The sequence below is a fragment of the Aethalodelphis obliquidens genome, unplaced genomic scaffold (genome assembly GCF_003676395.1).
Source record: "Aethalodelphis obliquidens isolate GAN/ISIS:26980383/991018 unplaced genomic scaffold, ASM367639v1 scaffold25, whole genome shotgun sequence".
NCBI lineage: Eukaryota > Metazoa > Chordata > Mammalia > Artiodactyla > Delphinidae > Aethalodelphis > Aethalodelphis obliquidens.
The window spans coordinates 29595174-29610415 of record NW_020837969.1 but is presented as its reverse complement, the minus strand read 5'-3'; the positions used below and the strand labels follow the sequence as shown (position 1 = coordinate 29610415).

General features: G+C 56.7%; 1 protein-coding gene across 8 annotated transcripts in view; it reads left to right on the top strand.

Moving 5' to 3' along the window:
• FGFR1 (fibroblast growth factor receptor 1) overlaps positions 1 to 14678 on the top strand; it is a 48167-nt gene extending 33489 nt beyond the window's left edge. For 2 of the 8 annotated variants that reach the window (XM_027122859.1, XM_027122861.1), the window contains 15 exons: positions 1348 to 1431; positions 1736 to 1908; positions 3535 to 3658; positions 4712 to 4902; positions 6778 to 6922; positions 8927 to 9129; positions 10083 to 10228; positions 10460 to 10581; positions 11008 to 11118; positions 11645 to 11835; positions 12496 to 12618; positions 12755 to 12825; positions 13093 to 13230; positions 13422 to 13527; positions 13642 to 14678. In XM_027122859.1, the coding sequence (XP_026978660.1) occupies positions 1348 to 1431; positions 1736 to 1908; positions 3535 to 3658; positions 4712 to 4902; positions 6778 to 6922; positions 8927 to 9129; positions 10083 to 10228; positions 10460 to 10581; positions 11008 to 11118; positions 11645 to 11835; positions 12496 to 12618; positions 12755 to 12825; positions 13093 to 13230; positions 13422 to 13527; positions 13642 to 13818 (2105 nt within the window). In that variant the 3' untranslated portion in view covers positions 13819 to 14678. Of the gene's footprint in view, positions 1 to 1347; positions 1438 to 1735; positions 1909 to 3534; positions 3659 to 4711; positions 4903 to 6777; positions 6923 to 8926; positions 9130 to 10082; positions 10229 to 10459; positions 10582 to 11007; positions 11119 to 11644; positions 11836 to 12495; positions 12619 to 12754; positions 12826 to 13092; positions 13231 to 13421; positions 13528 to 13641 lie in introns of all 8 variants that reach the window. The other 6 variants (XM_027122858.1, XM_027122860.1, XM_027122864.1 and 3 more) reach the window with 3 other exon arrangements.
• Positions 14679 to 15242: the final 564 nt, after the last annotated feature.

Genomic DNA, 15242 nt, shown 5'->3' with positions numbered 1-15242 from the left:
TTGGTAGCAAAGCCCGCCCTCCCCCTCCCTCAGACCCCCTGCCCTCCAACCCTGTCTGCTGGTTTCAGGGGGGAGGCAGGCCCTCTGCCCGGCTGTGATCTGCCCCTACTCTGCTGCAGAAGCTGCTGCCCACTAACATCGCTCCCTGCCCGCCGCGTGGCTTAGCTCTCAGGGGTGACCCGTGGTGCCGGCCTCAGGCCAGAGAGCAGGGGCTTCCGGGACCTACCTCGGAGGTGATTGCGGACACATCGGGGGCAGTGAGACACTGTGATTTCTCCACCACAGCTTGCCCAGTCCTCCGGGTGCTACGAGGGCCGAGGCAACTTCCACCCTCTCACTCCCTGGCCATTTGGACTTGGTACTGGGCTTAGTAATTAGCACCCCCGAATACGTGGTGAGGTCCCCGGGTGATGGGGGATGACCCAGGTGCGCCGCCGTATCCACGGCTTCCAGAGCTGTTAGGGCAGCCAGGGAACCCTAGGGCTCTGTGACTTTGGGGATCTGCCACTTGTAGGATGCGACTTGTACAAAACCTTAGGATTAAATAAGGTGGAGCTGAAATTGTCTTTATGCCGTTTGTGCGTCCCCGGGTGCGGGCCTGGCATCTCCTCCCCCGGGTGTCATCTAGAACCTGCCCCTAACTGAGGGACTTGCCTCCTTTTTTTCCCTCCAGACCCCCAAAAGCACTAGAAAGGACTGGAAAAAGATCTGGCATGAACCCTGATTGGTGACCACATGCTAAAAGGGGTGGATACTTGTTGGGGACAGGTGTTGGCAGCTGCGGACTGTGTTGTGGGCTCCCTGTCTGCTCTGGTTAAGAAGGGCAGCTCCCAGACCTCAGCAGATGCGTGCTAGGAAAAATCCAACTCCACGTCGTTCAGCCCGTGGCTTCGGAAATGGCTTCTGGCCGCAGTGCCTAGATCTGGGTTTCCAAAGGAGGACACAGGTTCCCTGGCTGCTAGTTCTGAGACCCTGCGCATTCAGGCGATGCTGAGTTGAGTGAGCCTCTGAATGCAGGGTGGAGTTAAATTGAAGAGAGCCCACCTGCCCGCCGTGGAGCTGCCCAGTGTGAAGGCTTCTTCTGGGCAGAGGAGGGCAGGGCGTCGGGGTCGGTGGAGGAGGGCAACACGCACAGAGCGTGCAGTTCTTAAATAAACCGTGTCTCTCCCTCCGAGGGACAGGCACTAAGGGAGGAGTGGGGCCGGGGGACAGTATGGGGAGGGGTAGCTGCGGTCATCTATAACTGGACTGGCCTTTGTGTTCCTTGGGTGGTTGTTGATTGGATGGGAATCTCGCCAGCCCCTGTTCCCTTGGAGGGACGTCAGTACCCCTTTCTCCTTCCCGTAGATGCTCTCCCCTCCTCGGAGGACGATGATGACGATGATGACTCCTCTTCAGAGGAGAAAGAGACAGATAACACCAAACCAAACCGTATGCGTGAGACACTGTTTCCTACCTTACTGCCCTTTGGGCCTGGGTGTTGGGTTTGAACGGGAAGAGGGGCGCTCGGGTGATTGTCTGGAGAAGGGGAGGAGGGGGCATGTGGGGTCACAGTGCTTGGCCCTGGGATCCCTCGGGGGTCCGGAGCAGTGCAGGCGTCATCCACAGGTGGTGGGCGGGTGGGCGGGAGGGCGGAGGCCCTCGCTCCTGAGCCTGACCAGGCCCTGCCTGTGTCTCTCTCTTTCTCTCTCTCTCTCTCTCTCTCTATCTCTCTATCTCGGCTCTCCCCGGGCAGCCGTGGCTCCCTACTGGACGTCGCCAGAAAAGATGGAAAAGAAACTGCACGCGGTGCCAGCTGCCAAGACAGTGAAGTTCAAATGCCCTTCCAGTGGGACCCCGAACCCCACGCTGCGCTGGCTGAAAAATGGCAAAGAATTCAAGCCTGACCACAGGATCGGAGGCTACAAGGTACCTGTGTTGATATGAAAGTTAGAATCAGGGGAACAGGAGCCGCTGCTTAGAAAATCCCTCTTTATATGCTTTAATTGTGTTAAATAACGCTTTCTATCTATAAAATTAAAAATCTTTCAAATACAAAAAAGTGTATATAAACTTAAAACTCTTCAGTCTTTTTTTCTGTGTATACCTACGGTTTTTACTTGGACGATCACGTCTGTATAATTTCTTGTCAGTTGTTAACATTATAACATGAATCTTTTGTCATGTGTTTGAAAGATAATTTTTCATGGCTTTATAATATCCCGGTATTAAAATGTTCCATAATTTAATGAACTATTTTGCAATGCTAGTTACTTTCCAGTTTTTCACTGCTGTAAATAATGTTGCGGTGAATATCTTTGTGCTTAAGTCTATGTCAGCATTTTAAAATATTCTTCTTTAGGACAGATTGAGGGAAGTTACTAGATCAAAGTGTAAGCAGTTTTTAAGCCCTTGATGCATGCTACCCAATTACTTGTTTTTCCTGATAATTAGGTAATTTTATCCATTCATTCATGTATTCATTTATTACATGAACATTTCTTGAACACATGTCTTTCCAGAAAATGTACTAGGCAACAGAGTTCAAAGTACAATGGGAAGACATAAAATTTTACTGTGATATTTGCTCTAATGGAGGATGATGTAATCAGTTGGGGTGCGATTTTATTTTTTATTTTATTGTGGTAACAGTTACTTTCTCAAAGAGAAGATGAATTTTCCCTCCCATAGCAGAGTATGAGAATGACAAGCTCACTCTACCTTTGCCAACAAATTTGATAGATGAGAGTATCGCATTGTTCTCTGTGGGCTCTTTTGCTTAGTAACGAACTTAGAATTTTCATGTGTTCATAAGCGATTTCTATTTCCTGTTGTGGGAATTGTTTATTCGTGTCCTTTGCCCGTTTACAATTCCAGGAAGAACATCTTCATCTAATCCCTCCTTTAAAGTCTCTGATCATTCTTATCGTTCCTGTTTCTCTTCCATTTCACTTAGCTGCTCTTTTCTCATTATTCTTGTATAAGAAAAGCAAAGGAGATCAGAAAAAATATGGAAACTGTTTAAATTAATTCACCCAACACTTGCTGTAGGCAAGGCTCTGTGCTCTGAGTCTCATGAGGCAGTATCCTGCCCATACAGAATTCTGTCTAATAAGATGGCAGATATCCGTGGGCACTGCACCTGCAAGGTACAGAGGGACGGAGAGAACAGGTTTGGCTGGAGATGGGGCTGGAGGAGATGGACTTCGAAACAAGACGTCAAGGGCGGGCAGGGCTGGACTCGTAGCGGGGAGCTGTTCCTGGCACAAGAACAGGGTGGACAGGGGTGCAGGGTTGGGGAAGTTCCCAGTATATTTGGGAGGGTGCAAAAGGCACATTTGTACAGATCACGATGGCCTTGGCCTTTGTGGGGAGACTTTCTGGGTCCTCACACCTGTCTGCCTGATGCCTTCTTGCAGAGTATAAATGGGCTGGGGTCACTGTGCAGCTGGGCTGCGTCCTCCGTGCTCTGATTGGAGGGTAAGCGCCTCGGGGCACCAGCATCGCCTCTTCCTCCAGACCCGCAGTAGAACCCTTTGGCGTGTTTCCGCTCAGGTCCGTTATGCCACCTGGAGCATCATAATGGACTCCGTGGTGCCTTCTGATAAGGGCAACTACACCTGCGTCGTGGAGAACGAGTATGGCAGCATCAACCACACCTACCAGCTTGATGTCGTGGGTAAGAAGGGACAGGAGCAGGAGCTTAGAGGAAAGAGCAGGGACGCTGAGAAAACAGCCTGGAGCCAGGTTTACTTAGGGTTGGAGTCCGGAAGGTGTGGCATTTATTAGCTCTGTCACCTGCCTCTCTCCTTACCTGTAAGTAGAGGTGGGAGGATGAGCCAGACCACAGATTCATTGTAAAGTGACAGGTGCTGTTGGTAGTCCCTCCTGCAGGAGGTGACTGGAGTAGTGGTGGTAAACTTAGCTTAATAGTAGCTGTCACTGCCTGGATGCCAGCGGTCTGCTGGGTGCAGTAACTACACCACGGGCAATTCTCCTGGCATCCCTGCAAGAGAGGCACTGTTGGGCTTCCCTGGTGGCGCAGCAGTTGAGAGTCCGCCTGCCAATGCAGGGGACACGGGTTCGTGCCCCGGTCCGGGAAGATCCCACATGCCGCGGAGCGGCTGGGCCCGTGAGCCATGGCCACTGAGCCTGTGCGTCCAGAGCCTGTGCTCTGCATACAGGCCACAACAGTGAGAGGCCCGCATACCGCAAAAAAAAAAAAAAAAAGAGGTGCTGTTGTTCCCACTGTACGGAAGAGCAGACTGAGAGGCTCAGAGAGGACAGGCCCCAGGTGAATGCAGACTCCAGGCAGTGCATGAGACACTAGGAAGAATGTCACGCCTCTGGGTGCTGTGACTGCAGCCTCTTCCTTCTAGAGGTTCTGAGTCTCATTCTCCAGCAACCTTAAGGTAAAGAGTTTCCCAGCCAGCATTCTGCTTCGGCTTTGAGGCTATGGTCTTGTAAAAAGAAGCTTCCGGTCCAGGAGGTCTGGGGTTGGGTCTGAGGTTCAATGTTTCTCACAAGCCGGTGATGCTGCCGCTGCTGCCCTTGGACCACACTTTGAACAGCAAGCGTCTAAGTGACTGTGATTTTAGCTAAGGACGGGTAGGCTGGGCCGAGGTCCGGGAGTGCTTCTCTTTGGTGGCCTTTGGGGTGCCCTCTGTCAGCATCTCAGCCAGGAGCAGCCGTGGCAGAGCCTGACGAGCCTCTCCCCTCCCTCCCTCCACAGAGCGGTCCCCTCACCGGCCCATCCTGCAGGCAGGGTTGCCAGCCAACAAGACAGTGGCCCTGGGCAGCAATGTGGAGTTCATGTGTAAGGTGTACAGCGACCCGCAGCCCCATATCCAGTGGCTAAAGCACATCGAGGTGAATGGGAGTAAGATTGGTCCGGACAACCTGCCTTATGTCCAGATCTTGAAGGTAATCCCTGGTCCCAGTCTCCGTGGGCTGGGCTCTGAGAAAGAGGCCTGTATCTCCCGGGGCCCGGGTTGCTGTGGTCAGGCTCAGGGCCCACGATGGGGCCCCATCCCTTCTCTTTGGATACAGGCTCCATCTTAAATGGGGACCCAGCCACATTCCGCAGGACCAGTGGCAGGTCACGGGTGGAGGCGTGAGGGGCACAGAGGGCTGGGGGTGGGCATTGCTGGTTTCTAAAGAGCATCAACAGTGACTGTGCCCGAGCTTTGGGGTCAGCTACTCCAGGAAGGCGTTGGCATTCCTGCTTTTCCATTGCCCATGACCACAGCCTTTCTAGGCAGCATCACCCAGTCTCTGCCCTGGTTCCCAAGTCACGTTCTTTCTGGCACGTGGGCTGAATGACAGGCACGGCTTAGGTAGGGTTGGAAGAGCAAAGGCCACAGGTCAGTCCTCAGCGGTTTCAGGAGTAATTGGCATTTTCTTCCTTTTTCCTCCCACCCCCAGACTTTGATTGTCCCTGAATGCTCCATTAATCCAGGGAAGCTAATTGCCTAATTCTCCAGTGGCTCTTGCAACAGGAAGTCACCCGAAGCTGGGAAAGTGGTTTCCCTGCTGGTCCCAGCATTAGACCTCATCCTCCCGGGCTTGGCCATCCCAGAGATTTACTGGCCACCCCGCTCTTCACCTCGGGTGCTGAAACTGCCATGTAGGAAGCAGGGCCGTGGCCGTGGCCTTGGCCTTGGCCGCCCTCTCCATTCACAGTCCCTGCCCTCGTCCTGGAGGAGGGGGCTTAACACCAACAGAACGTTTGCTTGGGGGCAGTGATTTTTTTCTTTAGTTTATTTTTCGGTCAACTGCTCTGGACTTTCAAAGTCCGCTTGTGTTGTCCTGACAAGGGGAAGATGGCGAGTCTCACTCCAGCCTCCCTTTGCCTGAGCTCCTGGGCCTGCGTGGGAGCAAAATACAGCCACATCTCAGTGTTGGCCCAGCTGATGGCGTGTCGTTGGTCTGTTCCAGCATTCGGGGATAAATAGCTCGGATGCGGAGGTGCTGACCCTGTTCAATGTGACAGAGGCCCAGAGCGGGGAGTATGTGTGTAAGGTTTCCAATTATATTGGTGAAGCTCACCAGTCTGCGTGGCTCACAGTCACCAGACCTGTGGCAAAAGGTAACGGGGAGCTGGAGGGGCCCCTGTGCTGGGAGTTCGATTGAGGCCCCGAGCTGCTGGGGCAGGTGGGGAGGCCAGCGCCCCACTCCCCCTGTTACCCTGCTGTGTTTCTAGTGCCCGGAGCCATGGAAAAATACCCGGCCTTGGGAGGCTGGTTTGGTTTGGTTCTGTGTTGGTGTCGCCCCCTCTGTGCCTTGTGTGTGTTCCTTGGCTGTGTGTGGGGTGCGTCCCGGCTGGTCATGCAGACGGAGGGTCTGAGTGATGGAGACAAGAGTGGACCAGCGTCCGCGGGCGTGTGTGCGTGTGTGGCTGCCGCCCTCTCCACCCCTCCTGTGTGTGCCCTCTGGAAACCAAACAGCCCCCCACGCTCCGGGCCCCATTTCTCCATGCGCTCGCCGCCGCATGCCGGGCCGGGCCGGGGCTGCCAGCGTCTGGTGATGGGTGTAACCAGCCATTCGTGTCGTCTCAGGTCTGCCGAGTTCCTCCTCAGGGTCCCACTCTCTTCTTCTAACAGGTCTCGCGCTGCCTGGTGGTTTTTGTTTGTTCCTTGTTGCAAAGGAGACGCTGGGGAGCATTTCTTCCTCTGGTTTTTTTTGGTTTTGTTTTTGTTTTTTTTTCCTTTTCCTCTTCCTCCCTCCCTCCCTCCCTCTGCGCCTCTGAGAGGTCTCAGGTCCCGGGCTTGTCCATGTTGCTTCCGTTGTCTCTTCTAGACGGCCGGAGTTAATACCACCGACAAAGAGATGGAAGTGCTGCACTTAAGGAATGTCTCCTTTGAGGACGCGGGGGAGTATACATGCTTGGCGGGTAACTCTATCGGACTCTCCCATCACTCTGCATGGTTGACCGTTCTGGAAGGTATACACTGTACTTCTCCTCTCGATGTCCTGCCCTCGCCATGGGCACGGGGGGAGCATGCATCGCGGGGCTGGGGGAGACACAGAGCTGGGCTCCGAGGGCCAGCAGGTGGCCCCAGCAACCTGTCCGGCTCTGCAGGTCGAAGCCTCTCGGTTCACACAGGTGCTTTCCTCGTGATGCGGGAACGCAGAGGTGTCCCACCTGTGTGCCTGCCTCTGGCTCTCCCCTGGGCCAGTGCGATGCATGCCTGGGATCTGGATTTAACCTGCAGCTGGGCTCTCCTCCAGGGCAGGCTCCTTCCCTCCTTGGGTCCAGCGGCCTTCCTTAGCTTGTCTGATCCTTGACCGCCAGCACCCCCCGAAAGTCTCAGAAGGGCCCGCTCCCCCTGTACCTGAACGTAGGCACCCTGGAACGAGGGGCTTGCTCTTGGCAAGGATCGTGCTCTCCTAACTCCCATGCTGCCACCTCACAGTGAGCGAGGTTCCACCCAGACCCAGACAGTGGACTGGAGCTGCATCGAGCGAGTCCTTTCCCAGGCAGCACAGGGGGCCTGATGGTGCCCATTTATCCTCCTTGGCTCCGACGTTGCCTCTCTCCAGAGGGGAGCTGTGTGCACTGGTCCAGGAAGGCAGGAGCCTGCAGCCTGCTTGGGGTGGTGGGCTGGTGCCTCTGCAGGGCCTGCACGTGGGCTGTGCGCTGTGCTGCTCTGGCTCCTGCAGACTCTGTCCTCTTGTCTCCTCTCTCCCTCTCTCCTCCTCTGATAACACCCCCGCTGGAGGGAGAGAAGCGTGCTGTTTTTCTCCGCGTCGCTGTCTCTGTCCCGTGTGCGCTCCCAGCTGGTTGTCTGTGTTTCTCGACGCTGGGGAAAGAGAAAAACAACCGCTGCTCCTCGTTATCAGCACCGCCGTCCCCTCGTCGGGCCTCGGGAGGTTCCCTTTGGGCTCCTTTGGGGTCATGCCTGGGGCCTCCCGGGGGAGGTCCTCGGGGTGCTGGCCCCTGTGGCTGGCGGGGGTCTTTAAAAGGGGAGGAGTGGGTGGAGAGCTGTCGGGGGAGAGGGACCCTCCCCTCATGGGGAATGTGTGTTCTGTGAAGTGGTGCTGGTTGGAACCCTCCCAGCCTCCGCGTGGGAGGGAAAGGGGGCTTAAACTGCACGGGCTTCTGTGGGGATGGGAAGGGCGAGATTCTAAACGGAGAAGAGAATAAAACAACCCCCCTCCACGTCCTTCTTCAGCTTCAGGAGTTAGACCTGTGAGCAGAAGTCTTAAGGGAAGTTTACGTTTTCCATCTTTAGCAATCCAGACGTATTTGGAAATGAAGTTAGTTTTGCCTGTGGTTTGACGGGGTGTGGATATTTCCACGTCTGACCTGACACAGGTGACGTTAGGTGAAGCTGAGAGACGAAGTCAGGATACACACTGGTTTTCTTCTTCCCTTCCCTGCCCTTCATTGTCCCCATGCTGTGAGCGCCACCAGATGCCAGGCGCTGTGGCCTACACACATGGATGAGGTGCCGTCTGAGCCCTCAGGGTACTTGTGGGCTGTCAGTGATGAAAGATCGATGGACGGTTCAGCTGTCCCCTGTGATAGGGGGACACAGTGCTCAGGCACTGCAGAGAAGGGCCGAGTTCTCATGGGGACACTCTGCAAGGCATCTAGCACAAGTGAGTTCTCAGCCGTCTCTGGCAGGGCACCAGGTACCCTTCCAGCCCAGCTGTCCCGCTGAGCAAGGAGGGCTCCTGAGTTCATGAGGATGGACTTCGGGTAGCAAGATACAGTCCATCCCTCTTGGGATACGAGTCAGGATCAGGAAGCCTCAGCGATCACAGAACGTCTGATGTGTGCTCAGTGCCAGAGCCCCAATCCTAGCTGGGACCTGGCTTGGTTCTTCTCTGCCCTGAAGATTCCCGGAGGAAAGGAGATGGGTGTTGAGTTTCTTATGGAGCTGGGACCCTAGTGGACGGGCCCCGCCCCGAGCCCGCTAACACCCTGTTCGCACTGACCCAGCCCTGGAAGAGAGACCGGCGGTGATGACCTCGCCCCTGTACCTGGAGATCATCATCTATTGCACGGGGGCCTTCCTCATCTCCTGCATGGTGGGGTCCGTCATCATCTATAAGATGAAGAGTGGCACCAAGAAGAGTGACTTCCACAGCCAGATGGCCGTGCACAAGCTGGCCAAGAGCATCCCTCTGCGCAGACAGGTAACAGAAAGTAGATGGGGGGTTTGCACACTCTGCCGTATGCTGTGCGCCATCCCTGTGCCTCGGGGCCTTCCCCGGGACCCTCTAATGCCCTGTCCTCGCCACGGTGCCCAGCCAACTGCTTCGGGCTTTGGCTTCTGGGCCAGGGCAGGGGAATGTCCTATCCCAAGGGCTCCAAGTCAGGCTCCAAGCTGTTCTGGTCCGTGAGCCCATCTTACCCCAGCCACGGTGACCTGCTCACCCGGCATGTGGACTGGAAGACGGTTCTAGCTGGGCTGAGTGCACAGCTGGTACTGCGAGTTTGAACTGCCCCAGGGCCCATTAGAGGTGCCAAGGTGGGGAGTCCCCTGGCGGTCCAGTGGTTGGGACTCCACGCTTTCACTGCCAAGGGCTCGGGTTCGATCCCGGGTCGGGCAGCTAAGATCCCACAAGCCACGAGACGCGGCCAAAAAAATTAAAAAGTGAGGAGAATAGAGGTGCAAAGGTACAGAGTGGGGGAGAGGACCTGAGTTGGGTCCCAAGATGCCCTCCCTCTCCTGTGCACCCCTCATCCCAGAAATGGAACGGAGGGTGAAGGTGTGTGAAAGGAGGCCACCTTCGCTAAGAGCTGGGCTAATTCTGGAAGGAGCTCTGGGAGTCAGGAATCCCTAATCCGGGGCAGGGTTTTCACAAAGAATGGGGACAAGAAGAGAGTTGCTACTGCAATGGTAAGATACACAATGTCAGTCTGGAACGCTCATGTGAAAGATGAGTAAATCAAAGCCCAGAAAGGCTAGTAGGGAAAATAAGTCAGTTTTAGAACCTAGGTCTTCCAACCCCCGGTGGCCTTTCTGCCACTCTGTGCTGGGGAAGGAGCATCAGATGACAGGTACATACCTCTGCCGTTGGCAAAAAGCCCTAACTGGGGATGAGAGGAATCCCCGTCCCCGCTGGAAGGGTGACCCCACGCTTCCCCGTAGGTGTCGGCCGACTCCAGCGCATCCATGAACTCTGGGGTCCTGCTGGTCCGGCCCTCGCGTCTCTCCTCCAGCGGGACCCCCATGCTGGCTGGGGTCTCTGAATACGAGCTTCCCGAAGACCCTCGCTGGGAGCTGCCTCGGGACAGGTAACCCTCTCCCCTTTCTGGGGAACCCCCGCTCGTTATTCTGACGCTGGCAGTGGTGTGTGCTCCGACCTTCCAGGGAGCGACAGTGCACCAGGTGCATCAGAGACGATGATTTCTACCTTCTGCTCTCGGTTGGGGGGGCTACGTGGAGGCGGGGAGGAATGGGGTGTCCTGTCAGGTTTGAACTTCACCGCCCCCGGCTTATACCACCACCCTTTGTTTCCCCGAAAGACTGGTTTTAGGCAAACCCCTGGGAGAGGGCTGCTTTGGGCAGGTGGTGTTGGCGGAGGCCATTGGGCTGGACAAGGACAAACCCAACCGGGTGACCAAAGTGGCTGTGAAGATGCTGAAGTGTAAGTGATGCTCGTGTCCCTGCAGAAACAATCCCTTCCCTTTCCAAGCGGGCCATTGCACACCCGCTACATGGCCTGCTTAGGGATGTCCGGGAGTGGGGGGCATTCTGCACCCCAAGATCACTATGCTCTCACTTTGTTCCTTGGCATCCACCTGGGTCGTCATCAGGTGTTTATTCTAGATCCCGTTGCCAACTGATTTTCCTGACGTAGCCTCTGCCCTACTCATTACCACTTATGGCGACACCGGCTCTCGTAAGAGGGATGGGAGGATAAATCTGGATGTGAAAAAGGGAGGAGAGAAGCAAGTCCCAGAGAAAAGGGACCCCTGGGTGCTCACTTCATCCCCTCCCTGAGTTTTTCTCCTGTCGGCCTCCCTTCCAATGCAAACTAGTCTCAATTCCCTTCTCTGACTTGTCCATAAAGCGGATGCAACCGAGAAAGACCTGTCAGACCTGATCTCCGAAATGGAGATGATGAAGATGATCGGGAAACACAAGAACATCATCAACCTGCTGGGGGCCTGCACGCAGGACGGTAGGCGCTGAGCCCGCAGGCTTCCCACCCGTGTCGGGAAGGGGCTCAGGCGGGAACCCCGGGCTTCCTGCTGCCTGTCTGTCGGGGAGCAGATAACTAGCTGGGGTGTCAGCGACCCGGCATCTCTCAGCCACGCTTCGGGAAGTGGGTTGGGAGGAGAGTTTGGTTTAGCAGTAGTTGGAATGTGTTTCTCAGGGTCTGGGCTGGTGCCCATTGGGGTTCATACAGGTACCAGCATTCACACACACTGTGTGGACAGGAACAGCTGAGTTACTGTGGTCTAGGTTAGGGCTCTTGCCCCCAGCTTTGCTTGGGAACTTCCTGGACTGTGCAGGGGAGAATGATTTTGCTGGGTTTCTTTGGGGAGTTGGAATGAATTTGCGGGGTTCCCTAAAAGGGGAGGTTAGGCTTGGGGAACAGGCTCGCAGTTCCCCCAGTGCCATTGGGGGCAGAGTTCCTGGGGTGAAACTAGGCCCGTGTGCCTGCGTGGCGGCCCTGACGGCCTCTCGGTCCTCGTGTCCCCAAGGCCCCCTGTATGTCATCGTGGAGTACGCCTCCAAGGGCAACCTCCGAGAGTACCTGCAGGCCCGGAGGCCGCCGGGGCTGGAATACTGCTACAACCCCAGCCGTCATCCCGAGGAGCAGCTGTCCTCCAAGGACCTGGTATCCTGCGCCTATCAGGTGGCCCGAGGCATGGAGTATCTCGCCTCCAAGAAGGTGTGGTTCCTGAAGGCTCCCCTGGCTGGGGTGGGGGATGTGCGGGCCGCTCTTAGGGGACGTCAGAGTCAGGCGAGCCAGTGTGGCCTTGTGGCCCTGGGGTCAGGGTGGATTAGGTTCCAGTCCCTGCACTGGCACTCTCTGTGCAGCCCCAGGCAGCCGCCTCCTTACTTCTCCTCAAACGTGAAGTCAGAATACTACTGCCTGCGTTGTAGAACAGCTACGCGGGAAAATGAGGTCCCGTGCGAGACTTAAGGACAGCTTTTGGTGCTCAGTAAATGCTGCTTTGTTTGAACCCAGCCTGGTGTGGATGTGCTTCGCCCAGGGAGACGGGGCGTGAGGGCGCGTACACACTGGACAGAAGCGAAAGGTTCCGCTTGCTGGGTGCAAATCCAAAGCTAAGAGCTGGGAGGGGCAGGAAAAGGGGTCGATGTGGAGGGTTTGCTGGAGTGATCGAGGGGCCCAGAGCTGGGGGTGTTTGGACGGCTGGCTCTGACGTGCGGGCGAGGGCCATCGTAGCGGGCAGCTGGACCGTTCGGGGAGGTCGAGTGGTGAGGTGGGCGAAGGCCTGCGAGGGGAGCGGGCCCACAGACGGCTGCAGACCCTCCCCTGCGCCCCGCCCTCCTCACTCCCATCCGTCTTCCCTTCTTGGCTCCGCAGTGCATACACCGAGACCTGGCCGCCAGGAACGTGCTGGTGACGGAGGACAACGTGATGAAGATCGCAGACTTTGGCCTAGCTCGTGACATCCACCACATCGACTACTATAAAAAGACGACCAACGTAAGTGCTGGCGCCGCCCTCGGTGCCCGTCCTCTGCCCGGGGCTCCACTCCACTGTGGTGGGGTGAGCCACGTCCAGCCCTGCATGTGCCCCCGCCTGCCCCGGGCCACCACCAGTGTCCCCGTGCTGCTTGCAGGGCCGACTGCCTGTCAAGTGGATGGCACCCGAGGCCTTGTTTGACCGGATCTACACCCACCAGAGCGACGTGTGAGTCTGAAATAAGCAGTTGCCAGGGATGCCGGGAGAGAGTTTCCTGGGCGGTAGAGTCTGGCATTCCATCCCTGAGAGAAAAAAACATTGTATGTGCCCCTTCACTCTGTTCCCGGAGGTCATGGTCCCCTGGAGTCCCCTGGGGGTAGGGACTTGTGTTGGGGGCCGGGGCCGGGTTCAGGGTGCGTGCCTGCCGTGCTGGGAAGGGAGAGCAGCAAGGACTGCAGGGTGGCCTAGCTCTGTGCCCGGAACGCTCCTCCACAGGTGGTCTTTTGGGGTGCTTCTGTGGGAAATTTTCACTCTGGGCGGCTCCCCGTACCCTGGCGTCCCTGTGGAGGAGCTTTTCAAGCTGCTGAAGGAGGGTCATCGTATGGACAAGCCCAGTAACTGCACCAATGAGCTGTAAGCCGGAGAAGATGCCTGGGGTCCAGGCCTGGGCCCTGGGGGAGAGATGGGCTGGGCAGGCAGAGGGAAGAAGGGGTGCTTAGTCGGACACCGCAGCCCTCCCCGGTCACTCCTCCCGTGGTCCCTCCGCCCTGAGCCTTGTTGTCAGCTCTGGTCCTCCCTCCCCCGCCCTCACCGGCCTGCCTCAGGTACATGATGATGCGAGACTGCTGGCACGCGGTACCCTCTCAAAGACCTACCTTCAAGCAGCTGGTGGAAGACCTGGACCGCATAGTGGCCTTGACCTCCAACCAGGTGAGGCTGCCCTGCCCAGACCTTCAGGCCCCGCCGGCCGGGTTCTCTCTGAATTCCTCCTGCCGCTGCCAGGGGGAGAGTGCGGGTCCAGCGTCCTTCTGTCCCCTCCCACAGGAGTACCTGGACCTATCAATGCCCCTGGACCAGTACTCCCCCAGCTTCCCCGACACCCGCAGCTCTACCTGCTCCTCTGGGGAGGATTCCGTCTTCTCTCACGAGCCCTTGCCCGAGGAGCCCTGTCTGCCCCGACACCCGGCCCAGCTGGCCAATGGCGGACTCAAACGGCGCTGACTAGCACCCCGCACCCCTCCCCGGACTCCATCCTCAGCTACGGCCCCAGCCCCGCTCCCGCTGGACTCGCCGCCTCCTTTCTGCCCTTCCTGCTGGCAGGAGCCAGCTGTCGCCCCCGAGCTCCCCTCTCCTCTTCCTCTCAGCCTGCCGCTGACACAGATGAGCAGGGAGGTGGGGACTTGTTGATGGCCACTTGGTTCCGTCCCAGATGTTGGACCGGGACCCCTCCCAGCCGCCTGGCACTGCCTGGAGGGTCAGGCAGTGGGGGCACGGGCAGCACACGAGGGAGAGCCGACCGAGGTTTTCTGTGTTGGTTTTGTCTGCTCCGTGCAGCCTGTGTTCCCGTGGCGGGTGCCCGGTCCTCGGGCTACAGCAGGAGTGAGGGGGGGTGGTCAGCACTCGGGCCTCCGTGGAAGGCGACCTCTGCTCCAGATGGATGGTGCCAGTGGCTTATTAATTCCGATACTAATTTGCTTTGCTGACCAAATACCTGGTACCGGAGGATGGGGACGCAAAGGCTGGGAGCAGTGTCGTGGCCCTGGGGCCCAGCCCCAAAGCAGGGGCTTTGTACATAGCTATGAAGAAAACACAAAGTGTATAAATCTGAGTATATATTTACATGTCTTTTTAAAAGGGTCGTTACCAGAGATTTACCCATTGGGTAAGATGCTCCTGGTGGCTGGGAGGCATCAGTTGCTATATGTTAAAAACAAAGAAAAAAGAAAAAAAAAAAAAGAAAATGTTTTTAAAAAGGTCATATATTTTTTGCTACTTTTGCTGTTTTATTTTTTTAAATTATGTTCTAAACCTATTTTCAGTTTAGGTCCCTCAATAAAAATTGCTGCTGCTTCATTTTTATACGGGCTGTGTGACACGGGAGAGAATGTCAGCTGCAGAGGAGCAAGGTTGACGGGCTCTGGGGCTGTCTGTCCAGAGGGCACTGCGTGCTCTCTGTGGTCCCCACTCCCAACCAGCTCTTGCCCTCAGGTCCTGCACTGAGGCCTCCGGACAAGCCTCCTAGCTCTGCGATGCTTTGGGAAAGACAGGGAAAGAAGATGGCTGCGTGATGGGCAGGGAGCAGAGAAGCTGGGCCTGGGGCCAGGCCCTGCGGCCCTCTCCACCACGGACCATTTCCTCGGGGGAGAGGGTGAGGCCAGGTGGGGTCTGAGGGTCAGACAGGCAGCTGGGGGCCGACCCCAGAAGAGCCAGCGAGTAGGCTAAGCGCGATTCGACGAGGGCCTGCAGGCGCTCAGGCCCAGATGCGTGGCTGCCCCTCTGTGTGTGGGTGTGGCTTTGCCCGTGCTTCTGTGTGAAGGAGGACTTGTCCCCTAAGACGAGCTTTACCTTCAGGCCCCCTTGCTTCATGTTTCTTGACTCCCAGTCTATTCTGTGTCCATGATTCCCCCTCCCCCCTGCCCATCCAC